The sequence below is a fragment of the Adiantum capillus-veneris genome, chromosome 17 (assembly GCF_014529385.1).
Source record: "Adiantum capillus-veneris isolate H3 chromosome 17, ASM1452938v2, whole genome shotgun sequence".
Classification (NCBI taxonomy): Eukaryota; Viridiplantae; Streptophyta; class Polypodiopsida; order Polypodiales; family Pteridaceae; genus Adiantum; species Adiantum capillus-veneris.
This window is the reverse complement of record NC_140947.1, coordinates 141,846,981-141,873,997: the sequence shown is the minus strand read 5'-3', so window position 1 is coordinate 141,873,997 and position 27,017 is coordinate 141,846,981. Positions and strand designations below refer to the sequence as shown.

The 27,017-nt window shown below is 43.8% G+C and overlaps 1 protein-coding gene across 1 annotated transcript; it reads left to right on the top strand.

The window, feature by feature from the left end:
• The first annotated feature begins 583 nt into the window (after positions 1–583).
• LOC147438217 (uncharacterized) lies at positions 584–22,313 on the top strand. Its single transcript, XM_086487518.1, has 2 exons — positions 584–1,104; positions 21,828–22,313. Exon 1 carries the CDS (start codon positions 685–687, stop codon positions 1,102–1,104), a length of 420 nt encoding a protein of 139 aa, XP_086343644.1. The 5' UTR covers positions 584–684; the 3' UTR covers positions 21,828–22,313.
• The last annotated feature ends 4,704 nt before the right edge of the window (positions 22,314–27,017 follow it).

The window sequence follows — 27,017 nt, the reverse complement described above, 5'->3', positions numbered from 1 at the left end:
AGTACTTACATTACATCATGTACTCATTAACACAATTAATTTACATCATTTCCATTCTAAAGGTTGTAGATGAAGGTGACAATGGCTGAAGAATTTTTAGGGATGCCGAACAAAGAGACACATAGGCGATACACCATGGCAGCAACATGGAATGATACACGTCTTCATAAACATCGATAATGAGTTCTTCCTTGTACAACTATAATATTTTTACAATAAGAAAGTCCCTCCAACACTGGAAGAGAAGCATAAGTCCCCCTTCAACACCGGAGGGGATAAAAGTGGCGAGGGAAAGACACGTTCCCTACAGTATTATTATAAATGTGAAAAATGATGCCAACTCCACACCATACATATGTATGGTTTTTCTTTTTTTAATTTATGGACACAATCATCAAAAATGCACGAAATGCATCTCTCTCCATCTTAATTGTAATGTGTATATTTTCACCTCCATACATATTTTAATGCAAAATCTCGTTTGTGATGCAAGATCATAGAGTTTTTGGCGAAAGCTTCTAGGAGAGATGCTACAAAGCCTTCTTCAGAATAAGCTCTTCTTGTTTTACTCACACCATTTCCACAGCGAGTCGATCAAGGCATACTAGTTTTCTCTTCAATTCAATACAAATGCGGCTATACTATTAATCTGTACACTTTTCAAAGACTGTGCGCGAACTAGCCATGGCTCTCTCAGCGCCGCAACACTTGACAGGCACGACACTGAAGGTGAGTGCGATTCCTCCAGGAAACAGCAGAGGCGGGCAGGTGGTGTTCGCGAGGGAGAGGCCTCCGGTGGAGAAGCTGTACAGGTTATACGTAGAGAGGAACATAACAAAGGAGAGAGCCGAGGAGCTTGGTGTGCAGCGCTGGCGTCGCTGGGAAAGTGGGAAGAGCGAGCATGATTTCGGCTGGCAAGTGGATGAGCAGGTTTTTATTACCAAGGGCTGCCTGCAAGTCAAGCCCTTGGACTGCCCTGACAGCGCCTATTTCTATGCCGGGGACCTTGTCCGCTTCCCCAAATGGTTTGAGGCCACTCTCTTCATTGAAAAAGACTACGAGCATCGTTACCGCTTCCTGGCCTATGGTGAAGGCGAGGTCTAGGTCAGACTCTCTCTCTCTCACTCACTCACTTTTTTTTGTAAATCTGTTTTGATTAATTTACTTGTGGGAAACCTCAAGACGAGGAAAACCCACCAAAAAGATCATATACAAAGGGAAGAACACTGAAGTGCTCTGCGATGGAAAATCGCTAAAAGCAAACATCGAAGAGCTGCAAGATTTCCAGGGATATGTCCCCAATGTCAAAGGTAAAATGTAACGATTTTCTGAGCGAAAACTTGAACGATGGAGAAGGATCTGCATCGTGTTGGTGAAACATGCGGAGATTGCGACGGTGCCTCAAGGACCATAGCGACCAAAATCTGACCCATGCGAAGAAAATGGCAAATTGTTGGAGGGAATTCGGAAGAATGCCAAAAAGCCAGAATCGTTTGTGGAAGACTGTGGAGGGAATCGAAGGTGCATACAAGCAAAAATGCGGCGAAGGAAAGCCCTGGTGCAGCGACACTCCCAAAGCAAACGTCTGACAGTCTCATTAGCGGCGGAGCAATCAACGCAACGAGAGGAGCTAATATGACGCGTCGCAAGGAGTGTTCCAACTGGAAGAACTCCCAGCAAACAACGCCAAAGAAACAAACGCTCCTTAAGAGGCAAGCGAGACTTCCAGATTGCAGTAAGAGCCAGCCTTCACCATTGATCGGATTTGTGTAAATCCCAGAGCGCATTACAATGATTAGCCAGCCAAGAGTCCTACATGAGAGAAACATAGATATGGCAAGCAGAAATCGCATCCAAAGAAGAGTCCCATAAATTCCAATCTTGCATATGGCATCCACCGGCCAACGGCGGAATAGGGAGAAAAACATCCTGCATATGCCGAAGCAAGCTCCAAATCTGACGATAATGTAGGCCCAACCCAAAGCGTGCTCTCCCTTGAGAAAAGGTAAGCAAATTCCCAGATGAATCCACCACATTATCCACCGTGCGTATGCCACGACTAGAGAGGAAGTAGGCTTGACGAGACGACTGATCAACCTGGGTAAAAGAAAACGCCCTGCTCCATTAAATGCTTTCCAAACGCAGCGAATTCCCATCTGCTTGCTGCCTGCCATGCCAAGAGAGATGATCCGTAACAACTTTTCAAGCGGAGAGCAAGCCAGAGGTGATCAAGCAGCTAGGAATATTACCGACCATCCTTCCAAACACAATCTCCCAAAGGCAAGTCTGCCAATGACCAAAGGCAGGAGTGGCCACATGCCGACATAGATCAACAACAATAACTGTCCATGACTGAGACTGCAATGCAAGAGTGGGCAATAACATAGCCTTCCTTGTCAATGCATGGTGATGAAGGTTCAAAATATTCAGTCCACCAAGACGCTTTGGAGTGCAAAGTTTCTTCATTGCTAACAAACGGAGGCCTTTCTTATGAGAATTGGTGTGCCACAAGTGAGATACAATAGTAGACATAAGCAATGAGAGGCGGGAGCGAGGCCAGTGCAGCAACGACAAGTAAAATTGAACATATGCCATCATGATACTTTGCACTATATGAAGTCGAACATGCAGCGGCCATGTAGACAGTTTCCAATAGTGCAATTTGACATTCAATCGTTGCATCACCCAATCAATTTGTTGTGTATTAGTAACCTGCCAACCTATAGGATATTTTAAGTGCCTGATCACCACATGCGGATCAAGAATCTCACCAGGCCACAAAAGATGATGCCAGTCACAAACAGCAAGAGGCAAGAGTTTAGATTTCCGAAAGTTAACCTTAAGGCTTGTTGCCAAGCCAAATGTATCCAATGCCTGCATAATTTCATGCACATCATCCTGGTTGTTACGAGGCATGAACAACGAATCATCAGCATAAGCCTGTCCTGCAAATCTTTCCCATTGGGTAACTTCAACCCATGAAGACGACCGAGCGAAGTCAAGTGATCCAAATACAATAGGAGAGGGTGAGTGGCAATGGCATACAACAAGGCGCTAAGCGGGCAACCTTGTCTGACAGAGCATCCAAGAGGCCAAGGTTCTGTCAGCTCACCATCAAGGAGGCCTGAACATTTACTGCGAGCATACAAGAAGTAGAGGACATTGACCGGCCCGCATGGTAGCAGCAATGAAATCCCATTGAACCGTATCAAAAGCCTTTTCAACGTCTACCTGCATTACGAGAACATCCTGCTGGGTATATTTGGCATGTTCCATTCCAATTAATACATTAGCGAGATTATCCAAAATCTGGCAACGAGGAATAAAGCCATATTGCGCGGAATGGATACCAGCCATAAGAGGTTCCTTGATACGATTCACGATGATCTTAACCAAGATTTTATAGATCACCGGCATAAGAGAAATTGGCCGCCAATGCGAGAACTGCTCACAAAGCGCTTGTTTAGGCAACAACCTCAATAAACCCTCTTTCCAAGACATTGGCAAATCTTGTTTTGCCCGTGCAACGTTCATCATATAAAGTAAAGGTTCTTTCAAAGGCTCCCAGAAGAGAGAAAAAATTCAACAGTGAGCCCATCCCAACCAGGCGAATGCCATCTTCCGAGAGCAATTAGAGCTAAGTGCAATTCATTCTCTGTAAAAGCTGCCTCCATGGCCAAAGCATCCCGAGGCAAGACAATTGAATGCACTGTAGATAACAAAAGTTGTTGCGCATGAATAACTGCGGTAGATGCCACAGGGGGAGCGGCAAAAACAGTCCTAAAATGGGACACCATGGCATCTGCAAGCTCACGCTTCGAAGCTGTCCAAGCTCATGGTCAAAACATGACCCGCTTAATAGTTTGAGAGGCCCTTGAGTGATGCAAGTGCTTAAAAAACTGCTTTGAGGTACATCCCTTGTCTACAAATGCCCGATGATGAGCACGAGTTTTCCATTTATCCAATTATCGTTTGTCATTATGCAGCAGACACACCTGGGCCTGACAAAGGGCCGTTGATTCAGTTTCCGACAACAAACGTGTGTCAGCTAAGAGTTGGAGTTGTTGATACATATGCTTGGCGTCCTCAGCATCACCACGCAATTGAAACATGTGATGCTTGCCATAGTCCTGAATTACACTCTGCACACGCACAATAAAGTGAACTCAGGCAACATCAGGATCAAGATGCATTTGAGCAACCAAAGGGAGAATAACCTCATAGATCATCTCACGAAATGCCTCATGCGAAAGATAAGCATTGTTGATGTGCAATAGACGCTTCTTAGAAAGAGGCTGATCATAATGTAGCTGCCCAAGGCGCATCAGCATCACAACAGGAGCATGATCAGATAAAAGCAAAGAACGGTCTATGCTCATTTCGCAGACAAACTCATCAAATTGTTGCATGCCAAGGACATACCACCGATCTAATCTTGCACGATACACAGAAAAAGCATTATGTTGAAATGTATACCGCGAAACATCAGGATGCAAGAGGGTCCACAGGTTCGACATCCGAGTGCATGCCACAAGATCTATCCAAGCTTGCAATTCTATGCTTAACATGTGAGAATCAGATGAAACCGACGCATTGTTGAAATCACCACAAAGCAACGCATTGGAAAGCCATGGATAAGAAGATATCTCATGCCACAAAATAGCTCGTTGTCCCAAGATCGTGTGCGCATAAACACCACCAAATTCATAAATCTGACCATTGATCGTGCATTGGACCACCATCCAACGACCCGTTGGGTCATTATACGCCAGAACTGGCTGCAACTCATGCCTAACCATAATGAGAACACCCGAAAATCCCAACGAGCCAGCATATGCTATCCAATATCCCGCAAAATACGAGCATTGCTCAGCATAATCATGTTGATTATGCTCTTGCAAAACCACAATGTCTGCCTTACATGTATGTACATAGTGCCAGGTTAGTCTGCACTTATCCGGGCTACATAACCCACGCACATTATATGAAATGCATTTTACACAACTATGCATTCAAGAGATATGTACAGAGGCAAAATAAGGAAGGGACTAAGTTGACGTGCCCATAAGCACATCAACATCAACAATTCGCGACTCAATTGCAGTATTCTGCATGCCTGTCTCAGAGGCAACTAAGCTTTCAGATGCTTGAAAAGTCCCTTGAACCACTGCATCCCTGTAAGAGTGCACCACCTTATTCCATGCATTCGCAAGAGAGCGATTATCATTACAAGGGAGGGGTTTTTGTCCTGCAGATTTAACCTCAGGAGGTACATAATTACGAGAAGAAAGCTGCGAGCGCATCTTAATAGTCTTCTTGGGGGTTACCCAAGGAGATCCTTCCGCCGACTCCACATTTTTCCCCTTGTTTTTGGTTTCCGAAGAAGAAATCGACTTTCCTTTACCTAGAGGATTTGAGGAAGCGGCAGGTTTAACCTTGCCTTTCTCCAAATGTAAGACATTAGGCAATGCAGAAGCTGCAACAGTGGTAGATCTGGGATTAGGGACTTCTCTCTCATTAGGGGCTGAAAACGCTGGCTGATCTGACGGTGCGGCGAGGATCTGCTGCGCGTAGGTGAGATCTGCAAGGCTAGGGGCTGATCTGCTGTGTGCTGAGAACTGAAAACGCTAATGCAATGGGGCTGATCTGACGTCGGAAAACTACAAAACGCTATGCAATCTGCAATCTGTAAAAACGCCAGGAGATATGCAGCCAAAACGCCAAGGCTGATTTGATATCTGTTGAAAACGCTAGGCTGAAACTCTAGTAGAAAACTCTAGGTTGATCAATAGCCAAAAACGCTAACTCCTTTGCTGTTGGCAGGAAACGCTAGGTTGAAACTGTAGCAGGAAACGCTAGGCTGATCTGTAGCCAAAAAGGCTAACTGCTCTGATGGCTGGAAACGCTATGCATCCCGCCGGTCTTGTTGAGAAGGTGCACTGCAAGTTGTTGGAACTTCTGCTGCCTCTTCTGCTAGAAAAGTGCTAGCAGTGGATAAATTGGGAAAATAGGTTCTGTGCACTGTAAAATGCTCATCATGGGTACTGACTATCATGCTGATGATCATGCTGTGTGCAACCAGAGGATATGCAACTACTCTAAGTGCCTGGACATGCACGGCCTGCACACAGGCTCACAAAGGTGCCAGAACACTTCCTAAGCTGACTTGAACTCTAGACCTGAAGTAGCTTGTCCACATGCACATAGGGTTAGATGTGCACGTGACATCCCCTCCTTTTCAAAGTGAGGTACTGATACCGAGCTGTATGGCGTCGAGGGAGAGCGCCAACAACGTCTGGAATCCTGGGAAGGACTCTTTGCCAGCCCACTCTGATGCGGGGATCGAGCGATACTTGAACTTCATGAAGGGCTGCAATGCTTGCTTCTATGGGCCGCATCGGAAGCGACACAAAGTGATCTGTAGCTACTTCAATGCTCCAACTGCGTTTATGGATGTAGGTCCACCTTCTTTAAGAATCTCCGAGGAGGAAAATTCTTGAAACCACTTCCAACACAGAATCATGAACATACCCATTCCATGTAGAGTGACTGGAAAAATACTATGCTTCCTAACTGACTGTGCATGCAATTGAGATGAATCAAGTGACGGAGTGCCAAATTGTTCACCAAGCACACGCAAAAAGTGAGATCGAATCTTGACTTTTCGACCTAAACCTATCAACTGTGGCAAATCACAATGGAAATGCCAATGTTTGATAGGCAATCTTTCTTGTGCTCTTTTTGAGATTGTGTCATGTTGTCACAAAAATACGGAAGCGTAAACTGACGTTTAATTGCACTTCAAATACTCGAGAATTAGAGGGAGCGAGAAAACTTGACGCTTCATTGGGGACCAGAAGATGGGCTGGTCCCCCACCATAAAGAGAATATCTTTATTACTAAGGGAGAATCTTTACAAGCACAGGAACGGGGCATACGCCCGTCCTCTATTCTTTCTTCTGTTCTGTTCTGACTACTGACTGAGAAAGTGTTTCCACTTTCTTACTGCTTAGGGGATTTCCCCTCTTCTGCGAAACTGGTTGGAAGCTCTCGAAAAGAGAGTCTATCTTCCGAAACAGCTCATCGGAATCTCTCACAGAGGAGAGTCCATCTTCCGTTATGTGTTGCCTTCATGCTCATTCATTCATACATCGAACACAAAAGAGAAACAAGCAAAATGCACACGCACATGCTTGCTGTAATTTTTTGCACATAACCTGAAATTCTTACCTGTGCACACCCCTACGCCGAAACAGAGGTCTTCTTCGCGATGGAATCGCGCCAAACTTGATGTGGACTTAGGATAAGGAGAGAGAAGAGAATTTCTATGGTTGATCTGTTGAAAACAGCCCTAATCGAGGTGATTAGGGGCTGAAAACAGAGAATTACAGCAGCCGCACTCTGCTAAGAGAGCGTCTACGGCAGCTTCTCGTGATGAAACTTCACTAGAAGGTGTCTATGACTGTGAGATCCCTTGTTCTTGACAATGGGAGCACAAAGCTACCACATATGTCGCAAGGGGCTGCTCTCAAGCTTCAATGGAGGGCTCCACCGCGTAGAGCACGCTCACATTGGGGGGGGTAGGTGCACTGCAAGCCCTGAAAAAATGGGGGAGGGGGGCTCCTAAATAGCCATCAAGGAGAGGGGGCGCTAGGAAGAGAGAGAGGGTGAGAGTGAGAGTGAGAGAGAGTTAGTTTGCATTGGTAAGTGTGCCACTTGGCACACTTACTTTAAAAACTTAAAAACCATTCAACTTTTGACTTTAAAAACTTCTAGCTCATTAATTAAAAATGTGCAACTAACTAACAAATGCTACCAATGATTCTTTTATGAGAACACCAAAGGTCTGCCGGCGCAATGCCGCACTTGCACTGCACCGCCTTTACCTGTTCACACTTGTCCGGCCTCCTGCCCGGGCACGGACCGTTAAATTTAATTTAACGAAACTTACCCTAAGGCTTTATTAGCTTTATTAGCCTTAGGGTCACTGTTCTAAGGACCCCATCTCATTCATGTGCTTGTACTGACGTGTGCATTTTTCTGAGCCTAAAACCTGAGGCTACTGCTTACCCCTTTCTGAAGACCCGATTTCCCAATCACTAGGGCTTCAGGGTAATTTCTGCTAAGGTCCCTCTGAGGTGTTCTAGCCCGCATTTAGGCTCACCTGAGGCCTTAGAACTGCTAGGTCTATTCTGGTGTGCACACAACTAATTAGATAATTCTTTTCTCGTAAATAAATTAATTATTTACAAAGTCTGACTTAGTTACACATGTCAAGGAAGAGACATGGCAAAGCGATTGACAACACGGACAATCGGGAAACAATGTGAAACCCTTGAATGCAAATATTTTTTCTTTTCGAGAGTGATCCACATACATCCGTGCTCATTTGTGAGTGAATCATGTGCATCATACAATACGGCATGCCTATCGAAAGGGAACACGTAAAGACGGTGATGAAAATACAAGAAATCGTCACGAATGAAGCACTCGAACAATGCGTGCTGACTAATCATGTGAACATACAATACTTCCTGAGTGGGTTCTTTGGACCTCGACTCGAGAGCCAAGATCGGTTCTGGGTGATTGATCATATGTGCAATGAGGTTAGCTTCGCTAGAAAAATCAATCTCTAAACCATCATCCTTGTGAACAATCACATCTCTATCATGCAAAACATGTGTGTCGTGCTTCGGAAAAGAAAGGATTGAGAGAGTCTCCTTCTCTTGTTTCTTTTCATGTTTTGTTTCATGTGTCTTTTCTTGTTCTTTGTCATGCAACAAATCATGCTTCTCTAGAATGAGACTGTCACAAACGGGAGCGCATAACAATATAAAATATATTCGGATAAATACAATTTCTCACTTAATATTGAAGCCAGATGATATAGAGAGAAATAGATAGAGAGAGAGATAGAGAGTGAGAAGATCGACACAGTACTGGGGACCAGAAGATGGGTTGGTCCCCCCCCCCCTAATAGTATCTTTATTATTGAGGAGAAGTCTGTACAAGCACTTGAACCGAACGTATTACCACGTCCGTTCTAGAATAAGACTTGATGGTTCCCGGAAGCCTCGGCTTCTTAATCCTAGGGCAAAACCCTATTTTAAGGAACTTCGTTCCTTTTTCCAAATCCTCGAGAACCAAGGTTCTCGCCTCTTGATCTCACCTTCCATACTCAAGGTATAACATCCCTGCAACTCTCTTCCGACTCGGGTTCCAGAGTCCTCTTCCTGCAGAGTAACTCCGCTTACCTAGACACGAAGTCCTTCCCTTGGGAATTTCAACTTCCGGATCACATCTTGAGAGTCTACCACTCTCGGATCCGTGGATCTACTTCCCAAACTCGGGTACGAAACCCTTGGGCTGATTTGGCTCTAGTTCCTCAGAGCGCTTAAGAGGAAGTACACCTGCAAACAAATACTTAGAGATCATAACATGAAAATCGTTACCTTCAAAGTCTTGACGCTCGAAACGCAATTCCCCGAAAGAGATCTCTACATAGAAAATCCTCTCTTCCAATCCTACACACAAAAGAGGTGTGTTCTCGGGATCCTTCTCGTAAATCAGCCCCGTCTACGACGTTTATGGGCTGAAAACAGGGGAAAAAAAGAAGCTTGTCGCGATGGAAACACGCTCCGTAGGCACTTCTTCGCGAGGGAACTCGCGCACTGGGTCTTGGCGACATTTGGTACACTTGGGGCAGCCATGGGCATCACTGGCAACGTCTTCTTTGCAGATGAAATCTACAGCAGCATCTTCTTCTTGCAAAAACTGATCTTCTCCTATGAGAGAGGGAGTTGATGCATTTATAGCTCCTGGCCACGGCAAAGATAGCAGAGCATTGGTTGCTCTCGTAGAGATCGCGGCCGTTTTTCAGTTTTTTTTTTTTGTTTTTCTGATGTTCTGCCAAAAAGAGAGAGAGAGAGAAATCGTTGGTTGGTTTTTACTGCTTTTTTTAATCGTAGGCTGCCCACTTATTAAGTGGGCGGCCGGTCACCTTTAAAAATGGTATGAATCTGCCCAAAAACTCAATAAAACCTTATAAGTTAAAAACAATGCTTCCATAGCACTTCCCAGGCGTCCCTGAATGCAATCACATGCACAATTGCAATGCAGACATAGGAAAGCATCTGCTTTGCCGAAAAGCAACCCGCTTTCTCAGAATTATCCGTTTTTCCTCAAGTTTCCTTTGAACCCATCTTCATTCAAGTGCTTGCTCTTCCTTATGCACAATTCTAACACAGTTTGGAATTTCCTCTCGACTATGGATATCCCCTTTCCGATACACCCGTCACCCACCTTGTGACACATCAGGAATACCCATCACCTAGTCACTTCCTATCGAACTTACGGTACAATCTCCTTCGCGATGCTCTCTGTCACCCATCCTATGACGCATCAAAGATGTCTGTTCCCAGATGGTCGGATACTTCTTCTCGATGCTCCCTGTCACCCATCTGATGTGACGCATCAGAAGTACCCGTTCATGGTGGCCTACAGATATTCCCATTCTCAGTGCTCCTGTCAATACTTTGAATGATGCACTAGGAATACTCTGTACTCGGATGTCTCCAGTGAGAAAAACCCTCACTTAAAATTCCAATAATTCATTTAGAATCATTTTCCTATTAGATAAAGCCAATTTAGCAACAGAGACTACGTGTTTTATTCTCGTCCAAAACATGAGAGTGAGAGATTAGTGACATAGATGGAATCTTTGTGTCACATTGAAGAGCCACGAGAGGTGCTCCTTCAACTGCGAGACTGAGAGTGTTTTCTTTCCAACAAACTTGTGGATTATGACCTTTAAACCACTTAATGCGAAAAATCACATCGTATCCTAAAAGAGGAGAAATAAAAAACTTTCGATGAAAACGGACATTTTGAATGGACACGGTCACATTAGGACATTCATGCGTAAACGAAGAGTGCATGCCAGGAGCAATACCAAAGGCCCCAATGGGATCAATGGGTCGAGCTTCTAGACGTGCGCTCTTCACGAGAGTCGCTAATCACATCATGCATACTACCAGAATCAAAGAAGACCACAATGCGTTGACCATTCACATAACCATAACAATGCATGAGAGATGCATCGACATGATCGTGAGAAACTTGGGACACATTAGTGTGTTCTCTGATTGCATTAATAGAAGATGTAAATTCTGTGGGTTCCTTTGTGGGTTCTTTAGGTTCGTTCTTAGGACAATCTTGTCTTATGTGACCCTTAGTGTGACATTGATAACATCTTCCTTCCTTAGAATGAATGACTTGTTCTTCTGACGTTATGTATCCTCCTATAATTCCTTGTGCAGCTTTTTCATTTGGGGTTAGCTTAGGTTTAGCAGGTGCTTTAACTTTACCCTTAGATTCACTTTGAGAGTTCTTTTCCGAAGGATTAGAGATTGGCTAGAAGAGTTACCGTTCTTACCGTTATGTGGGTTCTGAGGAATCTGAGAGGTACTGTGAGAAGACTTATTCTCCTTAGGCTTTCCTTTGTTGTGCTTCATCTCGTGTGCGAGAGCAATCCCTACCGCCTTGTTGAGATCGATTGGATCGAGTACTTCAACATCAAACTTGATATACTCGTCCAATCCATAAAGGATTGTCTCTTTGCGCTCATCATCCGATTTGCGTAATTGGGTCCGAGCTACAAAACACAATTAGAGAAAGACATAACTGACATACCATTTTGCTTGAGACTGTGCCAATCGTCTTTCAACCGTGCTAGGTACTGAGGTGGCATAAACCGCGCCTTGAGCTTGTCTTGGAAGTCGGCCCAATTGAAGGAAAGGGGCACGTCTTCTTCAGCTTCCTCTCGGTGCGCGGTCAACTGTGCCTCTTGCCATGCGTGATACCAATTAATGGCATCACCGGCAAGGTACATGGCTACTGTCAAAACCTTGCTATTTCTTGTTTTCTTAGTTGTTGCAAAGTAAGCATTCAATTGATGCAACTAAGAATGAATAATAGAGCATCCATCTTATTGTCATACTTACTGAACGTTAACTTCTCAATAATTGGGTTGTTGGAGTCCGAATCTCTGCTTGTTCTACCTGATGAACTACCAACATCTGAGACCGGCTCGGGCTTCGAGGTGAGTACGTGTAGGACCAACTCTTGCATGCGTTGGTCTCTCTGCGCCTCACGCTCTTAACTCCAAGGCCGCTCGTCTTTCTTCGGCCACCAAGCGCGCTTGCTCATGCTCATGCTCATGCTCCAAGGCTAACCGTCGTTCTTCGCGCTCGTGCTCCAAGGTAGCGCGTTGTGCCTCTTGTTGTAGCATCATGTCCATCATCGACTTGACCAAAGCCTCCATCGGATTTGGTGCAAACCGTGGCGTAGATGGGGAAGGGGGAGGGTCGGAAAAACCTCCTGGTGGGGAAAATTCTTCTTCACCACCTCCATGCTCATCACCTTCACGCAAAGTATCCATTCCGCTTCGGGTGATGACCATACACTGAGATCTTGGGTACTTAAGTTCGCGAGAAACTTGGGGTTTGAGGTTCTTGAGTTCTTTCTTTAGCTTGCAATCTGTGTTAGAGAAGGCACTTCTCTTACCTGAGCTCGACTCTTCCCTTCGGGCGCACCCTTTGGCGGCCTTGCGCTCACACCAAAGTCGCTTTTTCCCACCTCACGTCGATTGGCCGGCCACTAAGTGCCCGGTCCGCTCTCAATGAGTGAAAAGAGGAACAAGGGGAGGCCGGACAAGCCCTTCTTTCTTGGGTTACCTATCACTCTTCAAAAACACGATTAGGAATTGACACGCCCAAGTGGACTTGGGTTACGTGCGACCGCAACAAGCAAAAAAATTCTTGTGGTTCTTTCCTTGAGTGATACAAAACACTGCCAAAGCTCTGATACCAATGTAAGGTGCAGCGGAAGTGAATGTGGAACTTTGCTCAAGATGAGTGCTCCGAACTGTGCTCAAGGGTTCCTTTTACTTACGGAAGGGAGAGCCTTCCGTTCCTTTAGTGAGAGTGCAATGATCACAAACAAAGTGAATGACACTGTGAATGACGGTGCTGAGACAGAGAGAGAGAGAGAGAGAGAGAGAGAGAGAGAGAGAGAGAGAGAGAGAGAAGAATACGACACCAGACGGTTCTCAAACCCTCCTCCAAGGGCCCTCCTCTCTATGGCGAGAGAGGTTTATGCTATTGATTGCACAAATCTGGTACAATGGTCTAGATGCAATGGACTTGCCGACGATGTCGTCGACAATGATGACGACGACGAATGCGGGCTGAAATCTGAAAACGCTAGGGGCTGAAATCTGCAAATCTGCTGACTGCTGAATTCTAACACTGTGTTGGCGAGGACGGCGATGGCGATGACGCGACAATGATGTGCTGAAAACGCAGATGCTGAACTGTGCGGACAGCGGGCTGAAACTGAAAACGCTGGCTGATCTGACCGTGTGGCGAGGATCTGCTACGCGTAGGTGAGATGTGTGAGGCTAGGGGTTGATCTGCTGTGTCTAAGTGCTGAGAACTGAAAACGCTCATGCAATGGAGTTGATCTGACGTCGGAAAACTGCAAAACGCTAGGCAATTTGCAATTTGTAAAAATGCAAAGAGATGTGTAGCCAAAATGCCAAGGCTAATCTGGTATCTGCTGGAAACGCTAGGCTGAAACTGTAGCAGAAAATGCTAGATTGATCTGTAGCCAATAACGCTAACTGCTCTGCTGTTGGCTCGAAACGCTAGGTTGAAATTGTAGCAGGAAATGCTAGGCTGATTTGTAGCCAAAAACGCTGACTGCTTTGCTGTTGGCTGGAAACGCTATGTCTATTGCGAGTCTTGCTGAGAAGGTGCACTACAAGTTGCTGGAACTTCTGCTCACTCTTTGCCAGAAAGTGCTAGCGCTAGGTTTCTTAAGACACTTAGCGAATGTGCCCTACACAGTTTTCAACAACAATCACTTATTAAATAATAAGTGAAAAATGGATAAATTGGGAAAATGAATTCTGTTCATTGCAAAATGCTCATGATGGGTATTGACTGTCATGCTGATGATCATGCTGTGTGCAACCAGAGGATATGCAACTACTCTAAGTGCCTGGACATGCACGGCCTGCGCACAGGCTCACAAAGGTGCCATAACACTTCCCAAGCTGACCTGAACCCTAGACCTGAAGTAGCTTGTCCACATGCACATAGGGTTAGATGTGTACGTGACACAGGGCAGCCACGTCAGGGAAGAATATTGCTTTTTCTCTTCCACCTTGCCCTGCAGGCTTGCAGCTCTGCTAACCCCCCGCCTGTGATCACTTTCGTCCTGACAGGGTCTTCTCCAACCTATGGTGCTGCGCCATGCAAGCGAGGGGAGCCCAAATTGCTACCGCCTTGTGTGAATGATGGTTCCGTGGAAGTGTTGCGTCCCCTGTGTTCCACCTGGAAGAGCTGAGAAGCTTCCTTTCTGCCACCTTTCGAGTCTGAACTGGGTCTCATTCTCTAGAAGCTCATCCTAGGTTCTGCATCTTTAATGGAAAGCTTGCCTTCTCCCTTGTCTCATGCAGCGCGATGATTTTCTCTCGCACCTCTCTCTCCCCTTTGCACATATAGTAATGCCCCTCTAGTTGGGCTTCTCAGATGACCATGTACAGTTTTGGGGGTTTTATGCCGTTTGCCAAGGCAAGAGCCTTTTGTACAGGAACCGGATTAGCTAATTGATGATCCCCTTCAAGTACCGTCACGAGGACGCGGCAACTGCTAACCTTAGTTGTTGGTTTCTTTCTGATGATTTTTTATTTAATTTTTGGGACCCTCTTTTTGAAGTCACAAATGGTCGGACATTGCATGGCCAATGTGAAACAGCGACGACTGAGAATTTCACCCGTAGTTGGGAAGGGCAGGTCACCACGAGTTGATCAGGTCGATCGACACTGGAATCCGAGCAGTTAAAGAGTGTCTAGGCTCAACTCAGAGTCATTTAGGCCCCCTCGCTACACTTATAAGTCGGTGGGTACTGGGAATCAACTCAAGAGAGCCAAAGTGGACACATGGCGGCCCTAGGTCCTGTTAGGCCAGTTAGCATTGTAGATGGACAAGTTGGCTAAGGTTAGCCAAGGTGGGGTCACCAAGAGAAAATTACCCGATAACTTGGCTACATTGCATTTTTGATGTGGTCCCAGTGGTGATAGATGGTCGGATGACCAGTGGAAGTGCCATGGAAGCATCTCCTAAAATTTAGGAAACTGCTATTCTAGGCCATGAAATCTGTTCGCGTCATAAGCTCCAGAATGACAAGGGGAACATTCTATTGCTCTGCTGCAAAGTCAATTGATACACTAGTTGAGACATTTTTAGGCTGGAACCCAAAAACAGGGAAACTGCACGTGTGAGTGCCAAGTGGCACTTTTTGAGTCACTTGCCAAGTCTGGAGAAGAGGGGCGCTCGATTTCTACTGTAGGAAGCTTCATTTGCTGATTTTCCACGGGTTAAGAGCTATTGAGCGCTGGCTTCCCCTCTATGTACAGTGAAGTGCAAGAACTGATGACTTGCACAGCTTTCACTGCTCTCTCTCTCTCTTCTCCGTGCAGTTATGTGATACCCCTCAAGAGGGCTTTTCATTTGACCTATGTACAATTGTGTGGTCATATGCTTTTGTGTCGAGGCAAGAGCCTCTTTGAGCAAGAACCGGAGTAGCTAACTGCTACTCCAAAAGCAGGCACCGGCGAGGGTAATAACCTCCTTGTACTGTGTATTTTCAGCACTGGTTATGTGCTGTCTTTAAACTGTTTTTTAGTCATATGGATGCCAGAAGCATTGGGAACAGTGCCCCACTGTTAGAGGACAGTGATGGGGGTGTTTAGGGCTGAAAATAGGTGAAAAACAAGTAATTACAGAGAGATGTAATTGCTGTTTTTGAGTTGAAACAAGAGGGTTTACGTCATTGGAAGCGAGTCCCGGCATGGGGGTTTGTTCAGAGCAAGTTTTGGAGGGGTTATGCTTTACCCTCTTAAAGAATAAAGAAATTTCGAAAGGGGCGCGAGTCTTTGGGACCAACAAGTGTCGGCGTCTGCTTGGTAGCGCTCTAGCTTCCAAGCCGTGTGTGTTTGAAGTGTCAATTCCCGTTATAGGTTTTTATTTGTAAAGTTTCTTAGTGGCCTAAAGTCTAAAGTAAAGTTTCGGATGAAAGTCTACGTCTACCCCCTTATGGGCCGGTTACATGTTCGCACTATTCCATTGCGAAGGAATGCAGAAACGGAGAGTTTTCTCGCATGAAAACTCGTCCAATTCACAAGGGAAGTGTCCCATTGCGTGCGGGAGCTTCTGAGACACGTGTAGACGTGTTTGCTCCTCTCAAAATGATGCGAAACAGAAAATTACAGCTTGCTGTGCAGTGTGTTCTTCTGCAGGCTTAGCGTTTCACACCCTAACTGTAAGATAATGCTAGGGGAGCCTCGAGAAAGCCTTGGTGCTTGTACAAGACAATTTAGAGAGATTTCTCGCGAGGAAACTCGTCTAATTCAAAGGGCAAGAGACCCTACAGGTGCGGAAGCTCGAGGGCTACCCACATGGATGACTGCCAATACCCACTCTGGTGGCAAGAACATTCTACTCTCATAAGCTACAACATGGCCCTCCTTCATTAAGATCACCCCCAGACTGCGTCCACATGCATCACAGTAAACCTCAAATGGTGTCTGCAAATCTGGTAGAATCAACATTGGAATAGTTGTCAACTTTTCCTTTAAGAGTCTGGAACGTTGCAATCTCCGATTGTCCCCAAGAAAAAAGACTCCTTTCTAATTCAAATTGTGTAACGAAGAAGCAATCTCCGCAAACTTTTGAATGAACCGCGTGCAGTACGAACATAAGCTCAAAAGCTGCGAACTTTATGTACATTCTTCAAATCCGGCCAATCTCTAATGGTTTTAACCTTGGATGGGTCCATCTTTACACCCTCCAAAGAGACAATGTGTCTGTACAAGTGTATCTTGTCACGTGCGCACTTCACTTGCACCACGTGGACACACTTCTGCCATAGTCTAGCGTCAGTCTTAGTGTAGGACCTAGCCTGGCACTTTGTGAACCTCTAGCAGGGCGTGCATGCCCAGGCCAGTCATAGTTGCAAACCCTCTCCTGCACAAGAACAATCATTTCATCATGCAGGCATTTTACTGCGTGAACCACCTCTTATAAGTCATTTTATTAAAAGTGACTTTTGGAATTCTTTTTTGTAAGTTTGTTGGGAAGCTTGCCATACCCAACATATAATTCCTATAAAAGAAACCCATTGGGCACTCAATCGAAGTAGAAGAAGACGGACACAGAAAGGGCAGGCACCGCAACAAACCGGTAGGCACCCTCAGGCTCCCCAGCGTTTTCTCAGCAGTTCAACCCAACGTTTTCAGCATCAACAAATCAGCGTTTTCAGCCATCAACCACCAGCGTTTTTAGTTCAGCCCTTAGCTTTGCGGATCCTCCCCATTCCGTTGCAGATCCTCGCCGCATCGGCCAAGCAGAACCCAGATCAGCCTAGTGTTTTCAGTTTCAGTGAGCTCAACCTACCGTTTTGTAGATCCAAACAAGACAACCTGGTGTTTTTGCATCTCAACATTTCGTCTCGGCGGTTACAGATCCAAGCTGCAGTGCCGCAGCAGTAGCAAATCCCCAACAAGAAGTCTAGCATTTTCAGTTTTCAGCCTTGACGCCGTCGTCAACGATACCGTTTTTGTCGTCGACATCGTCATCATCATGTAGTCCCTATCTTGACGACGACACCTGCGTCGCAGATCTCGGACTTGACGACGACACCTTCGTCGTCATCGTCAACACAGTCGTCATCAAGTACCACAACATCAGTACCCCTTAGCATCAACATCTCATCACTTAGTCATTGTTGTAGTTGCATTTTTGCAAGAATAAAGAAAGTACTTGCTTTGGCAACAGAGCAAGGGGACCCTTGAGGGTTGGGACCCGACATCCCTGTGTCATCTCTTTTCTCTCTTTTGTCTCTCTCTTTCTTTCAGTTCAGTTCAATTTTTTCAAGTGAAGTAGAGTGTCCCTTGTGTTTGTGGTGTGCGGAGTGCTAGATCCGAGCAAATCTTTATTCTCTTTCGTTGCACCTGACATATTACTATCAAGAAAAACTCGCTCTTTTCCCATTAACCACCAGTCTATGTTGCCGTAGTGCCTGGAAAACCTATGTCTGTGATCTATGTCACTCTTGGAGAATACGATGATGTCGTCGAAAAAGGTGCCCACAAATGACCGCTATTGTCTAAAAATCTTGTGCGTCATCCTCTTGAATGTTGCAGGAGCATTCGTTAGACCAAAAGGCATCACAAAATACTCGTACAATTCAAAGCTGTATACACCTCTAGGAGCGATCCTGATCTGATGATAGCCACTTTTCAAGCCGATTCTGCTAAAGCATGTAGAACCCTGTAACATGTCCAATATATCATCGATCCTCGGTTTTGGAAACATGTTGTTGATGGTGATTTTGTTGAGAGCTATGTAGTCAATGCACATTCTCCAAGATCCATCGTTCTTCAATATCAACAACACTAGCGAGCAGTAAGGTGATGTACTGGGCTGATTTAGATCCTTTTCTAGAAACTCTTTCACTTGGTTCATAATCTCTTTGTTCTAGGCTCTGCTTACTCGGTGAGGTGGCCAGTTCGGTGGCGTGTCGTCGGGAATAAAATAATAATGTGATCTTCGTGTCTCTAAGGAGGTAACTCTCCAAGCAAACCCTTAAGAGAAACAATCGGCTTGAGCTTGCGGAAAATCTTGTCAATCTGTCTCGAGATCGGACAGATTGAACGTTTTATTGTCATTTAACTCATTCAAGTAGATCGAGTAAACAAAAAAACTCGATTTCATTAATTTTGAAACAGTCGAAGCCGATACAAGTGGGATGGACTCGCCCTTCAACTTTACATCAAGTACAATATCTCTACCCTTTTTGTCCTTCAACGTCGCCTTCCTGTCCTTGTAGTCGACCACAACGCCGATCTTATGGTACCAAGAGATTCCCAAAAGGACATCACACCCTAAAAAGCCTGATGTAGAAGTCCTCGCGTCCTATATACCCCTAACCATGCAACCGAAGTTGGCCTATGACAGGTGTAATGGCAACATCCCGTCCAGGTGCCGCTAAAACTGCCTCGGCCAGTGGTCCCATTTCTTTGGGCGTAATTCCAAGTCGAGCCACCAATTCAATCGAGATGAAATTGGCCTTGGCTGGTCCGTCAAAGAAGATAAAGGTTTCTTTATCTTATTCTTTGTCCCACACTCGGTAGAGCTCATCCATTTGGTCTGGGTGACTTGGTCGATCCCCACAAAATCCGGTACCAATCTTGCCTTGTTTTTTCCTTTCTTTGCTCGCTCCTTTGCTGCTTTGGAACTCTCTAGCTTGTCCTTGGCCTGATCATTGGATGCTTTGTTAGGACACTTGGCAAGAACATGCTCTTGTTCCCCGCATCCATAACATTTGCCCTCTTCGTAGTACTCACAAGCTGCTCGGCTGACAATCTCGGGCCGAATGGTTTCTTTTTCAATTGCTTTTCCTTCTTCTTGTTACCATTAGAGGATTCTTGTCCGGTTCTTACTGCCACAAGCGTTGTTTGTCGGATAAGTGAGTGTGCCAACATACATACCAAAACCTTGTTTGGCATGTCCCATGAGCCGCTGCATAAACTCCAACTTCTTTTGTAGGCAATAAATCCATATCTCTTTGGGAAGTCCACAATAGAATCGTTGAACTTGTTGCTTGAAAGCTATCTTTTTATAGGAAGAAACGGGTAGAAAATATCCCAAATCTCTGACAATAAGTATCCAATGTGTCAGTAGACCACCATGTCTGGGCATTCCCTTTCGGATATGATGACGCTCTTCGTACCTTGGAGTGCTCTCAATAACGCCCTCCTGAGAAGGCGTTGTCAAACTGCTGGATAAAAGCTAGGGCTCTCTGGGTATTCATGAAGCCTGAAAATGTATCAACTTTAGAGCCTGCAATCTTTAGCCTTCTTGCCCTTATATTCATGATGGTCGTAATACGTATTCATTTGCTTGGTACAGATATTTTCTCTTCGTCTTGTATATCGACTCGTCAAAATTTGAACTCTCACAAGACAAGGAGTCCTCATGCTTCCGAGACTTCTTGTGGGATTTGCTCTTCTTTGCCTTCTTGTCTTTCTTGCTTTTATGGGCTTCCTGTCTTTTCTGCTCGAGTCACTGGAGTTAAAGGAAGAGGAACTCTATGGAGTGTTAGAAGAGGACGATGATGAACTGGGATCATCCTCGAAGCGAACACGCTTCTTCGATTTACTTGCGGCCTCAAAGGTAGATTTGCGACCCAAGTAGCCGGGATACTCTGCCGCTCGACTCTTTTTCCGCGACTGCTTCTTGGTCTTCATTAATTTGCTGACTCGTTGCTCCACACCTCGTCAAATTCATACTCTTTTTGTATGAATACCGTTGGTGTAGGTTTCTTCTTGAGAGCCGACTTAAGAGGCGAGTGAATGGCGGCACGCCATTGTGAGTGCACCTCGTCAATTGGATGCTTTGCCAAAAATTTCGCATCTTGGGGATCCTTGGAGTACCATATCATTAGTCGAGCACAATTGTCGACCTGTTGTTGACACTGTATCTCCATTCTTTCCAAGGGTGAGGGTGGGAGCAGATCATACTCTTCTCTCGATTCTTCGGAAGGAGGTCGGCTCCCATTGGAATCCCCGTTGATTTCTTCTTCACCTATGTGATCGGGTGCCCCTTCTCGGTATTTCTTTATTAAGCTTCAACGAGTACAATGTCCAAGGGTCCTCTCTCTGGCAAGCTCCCAAGCTAATTTGTCAAAAGTGAGGCCGTGACAACGTATTAAAAGCAGTTGGCCAGTCCGGCCGACCATTTTCTTGGGCAGCCAGATTCAAATATTAAATCGCGACGTTTCTGAACAAAATGGGGACACCATCTTATTCATGTGTTTGTTTAGACGTGTACTGCATTGAGTCCGCCGGCTACTATTCTACTTAGCATACTATTCGAACATTGATAAATTTCCCAGATGGCACATTGCACCGGAAAACTTACCCATCTGTTAAATTATTCATTGGTACCCATAAATTCATAAATTAGTTGTGTGCGCACAATCATTTTTATTCATTTATAGTCTTGGCTAAAGTTTGCTACTTTCTTGTGCCATTCTAACTGCAAAGACTCCTTAACCTTGACAAAAGAAGTGCCAAGATCCTCTACAAAATGATATGCCTGGAAACCCTTGTCCTTGATGTACAAGATAGGTGGAACCTTCTTGCTACCCTTGACAATCGTAGATGGTGCGTTCCCCGTCGAAGTGCGAAAAGTATTGTTGTAAGCAAATTTCCACAAGTGGCAAATATTTCTCCCATTGAGACTTATTTTCACTTCGAAAGCCGATGACTCTCGTAAGCTACTGCAATTGTGTGTGTCACATACTCACTCTTCTTCTTGAGTCTTGTCTTTGCACAGTTTTCTGTGTAACATTAGCTCATCCGTGGTAACTTATGTATATTAAGGCTACCTTCTATGGATTTTTCTTGGTCTCTTTAGTGTTGATTGTTGTTTTTTCTATTTCTGGTACAGGTCACCCCACTTACGAAAGATAGATCTTTTGTCTGCATTGTTTTATCATGAAGTCTAGACATGATCTTTAAATAATAAGCAGCTGCAGACAATGTATTCTGTTTAGTTTTTCGAACGCTCTTGATTAGAAAAATTAGCTTTGATGGAGGGAGATGTTTATATTGTGTGTGAAAAATAGTGATTAAAAACTTCTTTTTGTGGCCAGTGATTATCTTTGCTGAGTGGGCATCTTTGCTTTCGTATTTGCAGATGTGTTGATTTGAACAACTATAAATTATGAGCCATTGATCTGGGCAAGATTGTGTGCAAGCCCCCCAAATCACAGATGTGGAAGTTGCCTGTCAGTTCTGATATGGCATCATTTTTAGAAAATCAAGGTGGCTTATTTCAGAAAAGAAGCCTAGTTTGAAGCGGGCTTGATATATGGAGACATTGTATCTTTTTGATAGAAACAAAAGTAATAGATAGAGAGGAGTTTATTGCTAAAAAGAATCTAAGTTGTCTGTAGTCATGACTCATGGGACTTCTTTGTGGACTCCTGTTTGGGCACGGTAGACAGCGGTCAGACGACTAACTGCATGTAGTGGTCAGAAATATGTGAATTATTTATTGGACTGGCTTTAAATTTTCAATCTCAGGCATCGAACCAGGACTTAGTAAGCAAGAAAGTGATGAATTTGTACAGTTGACACTTATATATACGTGATGCGGAAGTTTTTGTGAGATTGTTTCTGACATTCAATTTGTTGCTTTATCTCTTAGATGCTCTTGTGCTTCCTTGACAACATCTGTTCCACCGCCTGTCAAGGTCCAGGGTCGTGGGGCAGCCATCTTGGCCATTCATTTACTTGCAATTAAAAGCCGTAATCCACCACATGAGCCAGTCAGCACCTGTAATAGAACAGCACTATACCTGTGCTGCAGGAGATCAGTTGTACCTGTGCTGCTGAAGACCTTCACACTCAGAGATCACCAGTCTTTGGCCCCCCTCCCCTGGACCTTGACGGCTGGGAAAGGTCACTATATGACCTTTCCCCAGTAAAAACTGCTCCCAGCTCCCCGCTGGTTGCCACCGCCGGTCGCCATGCTGTCGGTTTTTACTGGGAAAGGTAAGTAAATGACCTTTCCCTACACCTTCTACATTAAGTTACTTATTTTACTGATTTATTGAATGATGCTTTCTAATGGTATGGTCTTTATTTATGGTCTATAAATGGGTGGAGTCCTCTTAAGGAAGCAGTTTCCCTAGGGTGAAACATGTAAAAGCTTGAACCTAGGAGATTCTTAAGATAGAAATCTAAGTGCAAGCGTGTGTAACGTAAATTTGGTTTGGGACTAAAAGTGGATATGATGATGAAGATACAAGAAAGGGAATGCTGACTATAATCGTTTGGATTCGATTGTGCAAATTTGCAGGTGGAAGGCCGTTTCAATGATTGGGAATGGGACGACCTTAATCTAATAGAGAGAGAGAGAGAGAGAGAGAGAGAGAGAGAGAGAGCCTTTGTGTTAAAAGACAGGTATGTAGGGAGAGCATGCCAAAAACTACCTCTTTTAGCAGGTAAGGGATTGAAAAGTGGTGCCCTTGATAAACTCTAGGTGAGTAAGTGCTCACTGAAAAACATTAATTTTTGTAAAATAGAGGTACTGAATTTACTTTTTGATAGAAATGGCTTACATTAAAGCAAAGAAATACAAAAAGCTTTTTTATTTTGGGTGTTTCTCTCCCACCAGTCAAATGATGCCTTTCTTTTCCTAATGTAATTATCATCATCTGTTTCATTAAGGGGGGGGGGGGGGGGGGGGGGGGGGGGGGGGGGGGGGGGGGGTGGTGGTTTAACAAAGGACCCCGCGATGGGATCTACGGCCCGCTGGCGCACGCACAATGGACATCTTGAGGACTACCTTTGGTTGTGAGGAAGGGAAGTCTGTGTCTTTGACACCTTGGTGATATTTGTGTGAGCAGCTAAATGGTTTCATAGTAGAACATCTCTTTCTTGGATTCCAAAAGAAGTGTTCTAAGTGGGTTAATTTTCAAGGATCTAAAATAGAAGACATTGGTACTTAAGAGGAAAGAGCTATGCAGCATAGGACGGCTTTGGTAAATTTGTAACTCGCCAACATTGTGTCTCTTTGCGTTCGCAAATGTTGAGCTTGGCGGGTTGTCGAAATTGGAACCGGTTGGTTGGCTTGTTAACTTTGTTGAGTCCACCTAGCTATGTCGCATATGTGCAAGTGCATGAGTGTTACCATGATGTGCAAACTATATGCAAGTATTGTCCTCAAAGCCTTTTTAAAAGGCCTCTCTCTCTCTCTCTCTCTCTCTCACACACACACACACACACACACACACACACACACACACGTCTCTTTTATGTGGTTTATTGTTATGAGAATGGATACTTGTTGATATTTAACACTACATGGATGGTAGGTATAAGTTAAAAAGGTTTTAAGTAGGACATAGATAACAATTAATAGGTTCGTTGACGCCTATAATACATAGTCAAAGCTAACGAATTTGTTGTCTTGTTATATGGATGCGGGTGAACTTTATTTTTACTCAAGATCTTTTTGGCTTTGTTGTTGTCCATCACTGTCGAACTTGGCCTCTTTCGCTTCAAAATAAGTTGTTCTTAACTATCTTATGTGCAAAATACTAGAATGATCTTTCATTCTACTATGATGTACAAAACTGAATCAGAGACTGAGTTGTTTTAGTGTTTATCATCGTCCTTTGTTCAAAGCCCGCTGTTCTTTTAGCTGTTATATTCTATTGTGTATAAGTCTAAAAACGATAACACACAAAAAATACAAAACTCTTGATTTGGCAATGTAATTATGAGTGAACATTAATTTTCAATCCAAAACAAGAAGAAATTAGCTATCGGAAGCCTAATTAAAGAAGAATAATGACACTTGGCTATGGAATTACTAAGGACAAATTGCTCATTATCTACACACAAACACATGCGTACGTGTGTGCACACGTACACACTAATGAAAGAAATGAGATCATTCTAAACTAATGAGCTTATTGAAGAATATATACATACTAATTGTACGCTTAATTAATCTTGACGACGATAATAGTGGCTCCAAGGATCTCTAATAACATATCTTCCACAAGAATAGTAAGTAAGCGATAAATTGTAGGGGAGAGTGATTAGAGAAGCTAATGAGAGACTAGGATCTAATTAGGATTATAAAATGCTATTACCCTAAGGTTCCGATATCACTTGTGGGGTTAGGGTAGATTTGTGAGTGTAGCATTCATGGGGTGCGCGTGTGTGTCATCGAAGGGAGTAAGAGTCACAATGCAAACTCTAAAAGTTTTGATTAGACATTAGAAAAGACAAATTACAAGCCTCTTATGTAAGCATCTGTAGAGGATAACATCATAGGTACACAATGGGATGAAACCTCACCATATACATCATCATCCTAAGTGATGAGCCACACATGTTATCATGGACTATCACATGGTTTATGCCATACAAGCTATGGTTTGATGCACACCATGAGAGGTGGTGCAAAAGAAAAAAAGCCCATACCCAATAATCATAGATAATAGTCAAAATATGTCTTAATACAACTAACTAAATCAATTAATTTTTGCAAAACGGGCACTTGGTAGTCTAGTATGGGTTGTGCTATAAAGCACATATTAGTTTTGTGTAGGTTTCCCTCTACACAATCAAGTTTTGGCATCGAGTGCAGCCACCAGTCATGGTTGACATAAAATTTTGCATGTTGTCTTGTGAGAACAAAATTGAATGGGGACATCTACCCATACATGATGCAACATCTTCTTGTTGCTAAGGGTGTTTGGAATATTGCACGGGCTTATGATGTAATACCAAGTTCTATGGTTATAGCTTCTGTGGATGATGGTGTAGCTTCTAGAAATTCCAATGTTGGAGTTGTTTTATATACTATTGAGTCGGCACATTGGGAAGCTAAAGCAGCATAGACTCATGTGTTGCTTGTGATTTTATTAAGCATTCATTACTTCACATATTTTTTCAACAAGAATACGGAAAAAGGCAATTCTTGACACTCCAAAGATTCTTATCGTGCTTTTTCTTCTACCTTTAGGCTTGGGACAGAGGATAAATCTGATGATATGATGTTTGATGGTCTTTTCTCTATACTACTACAAGAGGCCCAATCTAGAAAAAAACATAGCTAAGAAACATGCTATTGAACAAGCATTTATGGCTATGTAACAAAAGAAGAATACCTCCAATATTTCAACAAGTAGTAGGCGTACCCCCGCAACTAATACTTGTTTAAAACAACAATAGGTATGAGAGGCTTGGCTATAAAGGTAAGAAGAAAATGAAATATGATCATTATAAGGAAAATGATCATCTCATCCAGCAATGTCCTAAGCGTAAGGCTCAAGAGGATCATAAGAAATAGAAAAGTGTAGCCATTGTAGATGTTCCTTCAAGTAAAATTCAACAAATATCATGGTATGGGATTTAGTATGCATTGTCAACATAACCATTTATTCACAATGCATACATTCAATAATGTGTGGAACATGTGTAGTACTTTGACAATGGTGCAACTAAGCACATTACGTCTCATTGTGATTTTTTCACTTCTCTTGAGACTCAATGTAACTCAAGAGGAGCGACTTTGAAAGATTGTGCTTACTCTTGGAGGTGGCAATTTTCACTTTTGATGCTTTGCATATTCCAAGAATCAAGAAGATCCTTTTTTCTATATCTAAACTTGCAAAACCTGTTCTTGTAGTCAAGTTTGTGGGTGAGCAATGCAATGTGTTTGATCTCACGTTTTGGTGATACTATTGGGGCAACTTGCACTTTGTTTTGTGAGTTGTATAAGGTCTATGCTAATAAGAAATATGAATGGGAAATTGAACATGTGTAATTTTGGATTTGAAGGTTGTTTCAGATGCAAAACTTGTGGTCTAATCATACTCCATCCTTTGAGAATGATTTGTACATAACTATTATTGATTATTACTCCATGCATGATGGGATGCATTTGTTACAACAAGGTTTAAAGTGTTTATGTGCTTCAAATAGGTTTGCTTATGGCTAAAAATGTATTTGGTTGTACTATGGGAACCCTCATTGAGAATGAGGGGGAAAGCATATGGCTAAAGAGTTAATGCATTTGAAGAAAGTCGTTGAATAAAGTAACATTGTACCCACATACCTTTCTATAAATTGGAATTGCCGACGAGAGGAAAATGGATCACTTATGGAGACATCACAATGTATAGTCAAAATCAAATCTTTGCTACATACACTTTGGATTGAGACCAAAACACACTCAATCCTTATCTACTCAAAGCTACACTCAACTACATTTTAGGTAGCAAAAACTGAAACACTCGTAAGCAAATCTAAACAATTCACTAAGCATACGAAGCTCAATTGAAACCAAACTTGTAGGACAAAT

Bases quoted from the DNA above. Each gene is read 5' to 3' on its own strand.
- LOC147438217 (XM_086487518.1), top strand. From the start codon at position 685: ATGGCTCTCTCAGCGCCGCAACACTTGACAGGCACGACACTGAAGGTG.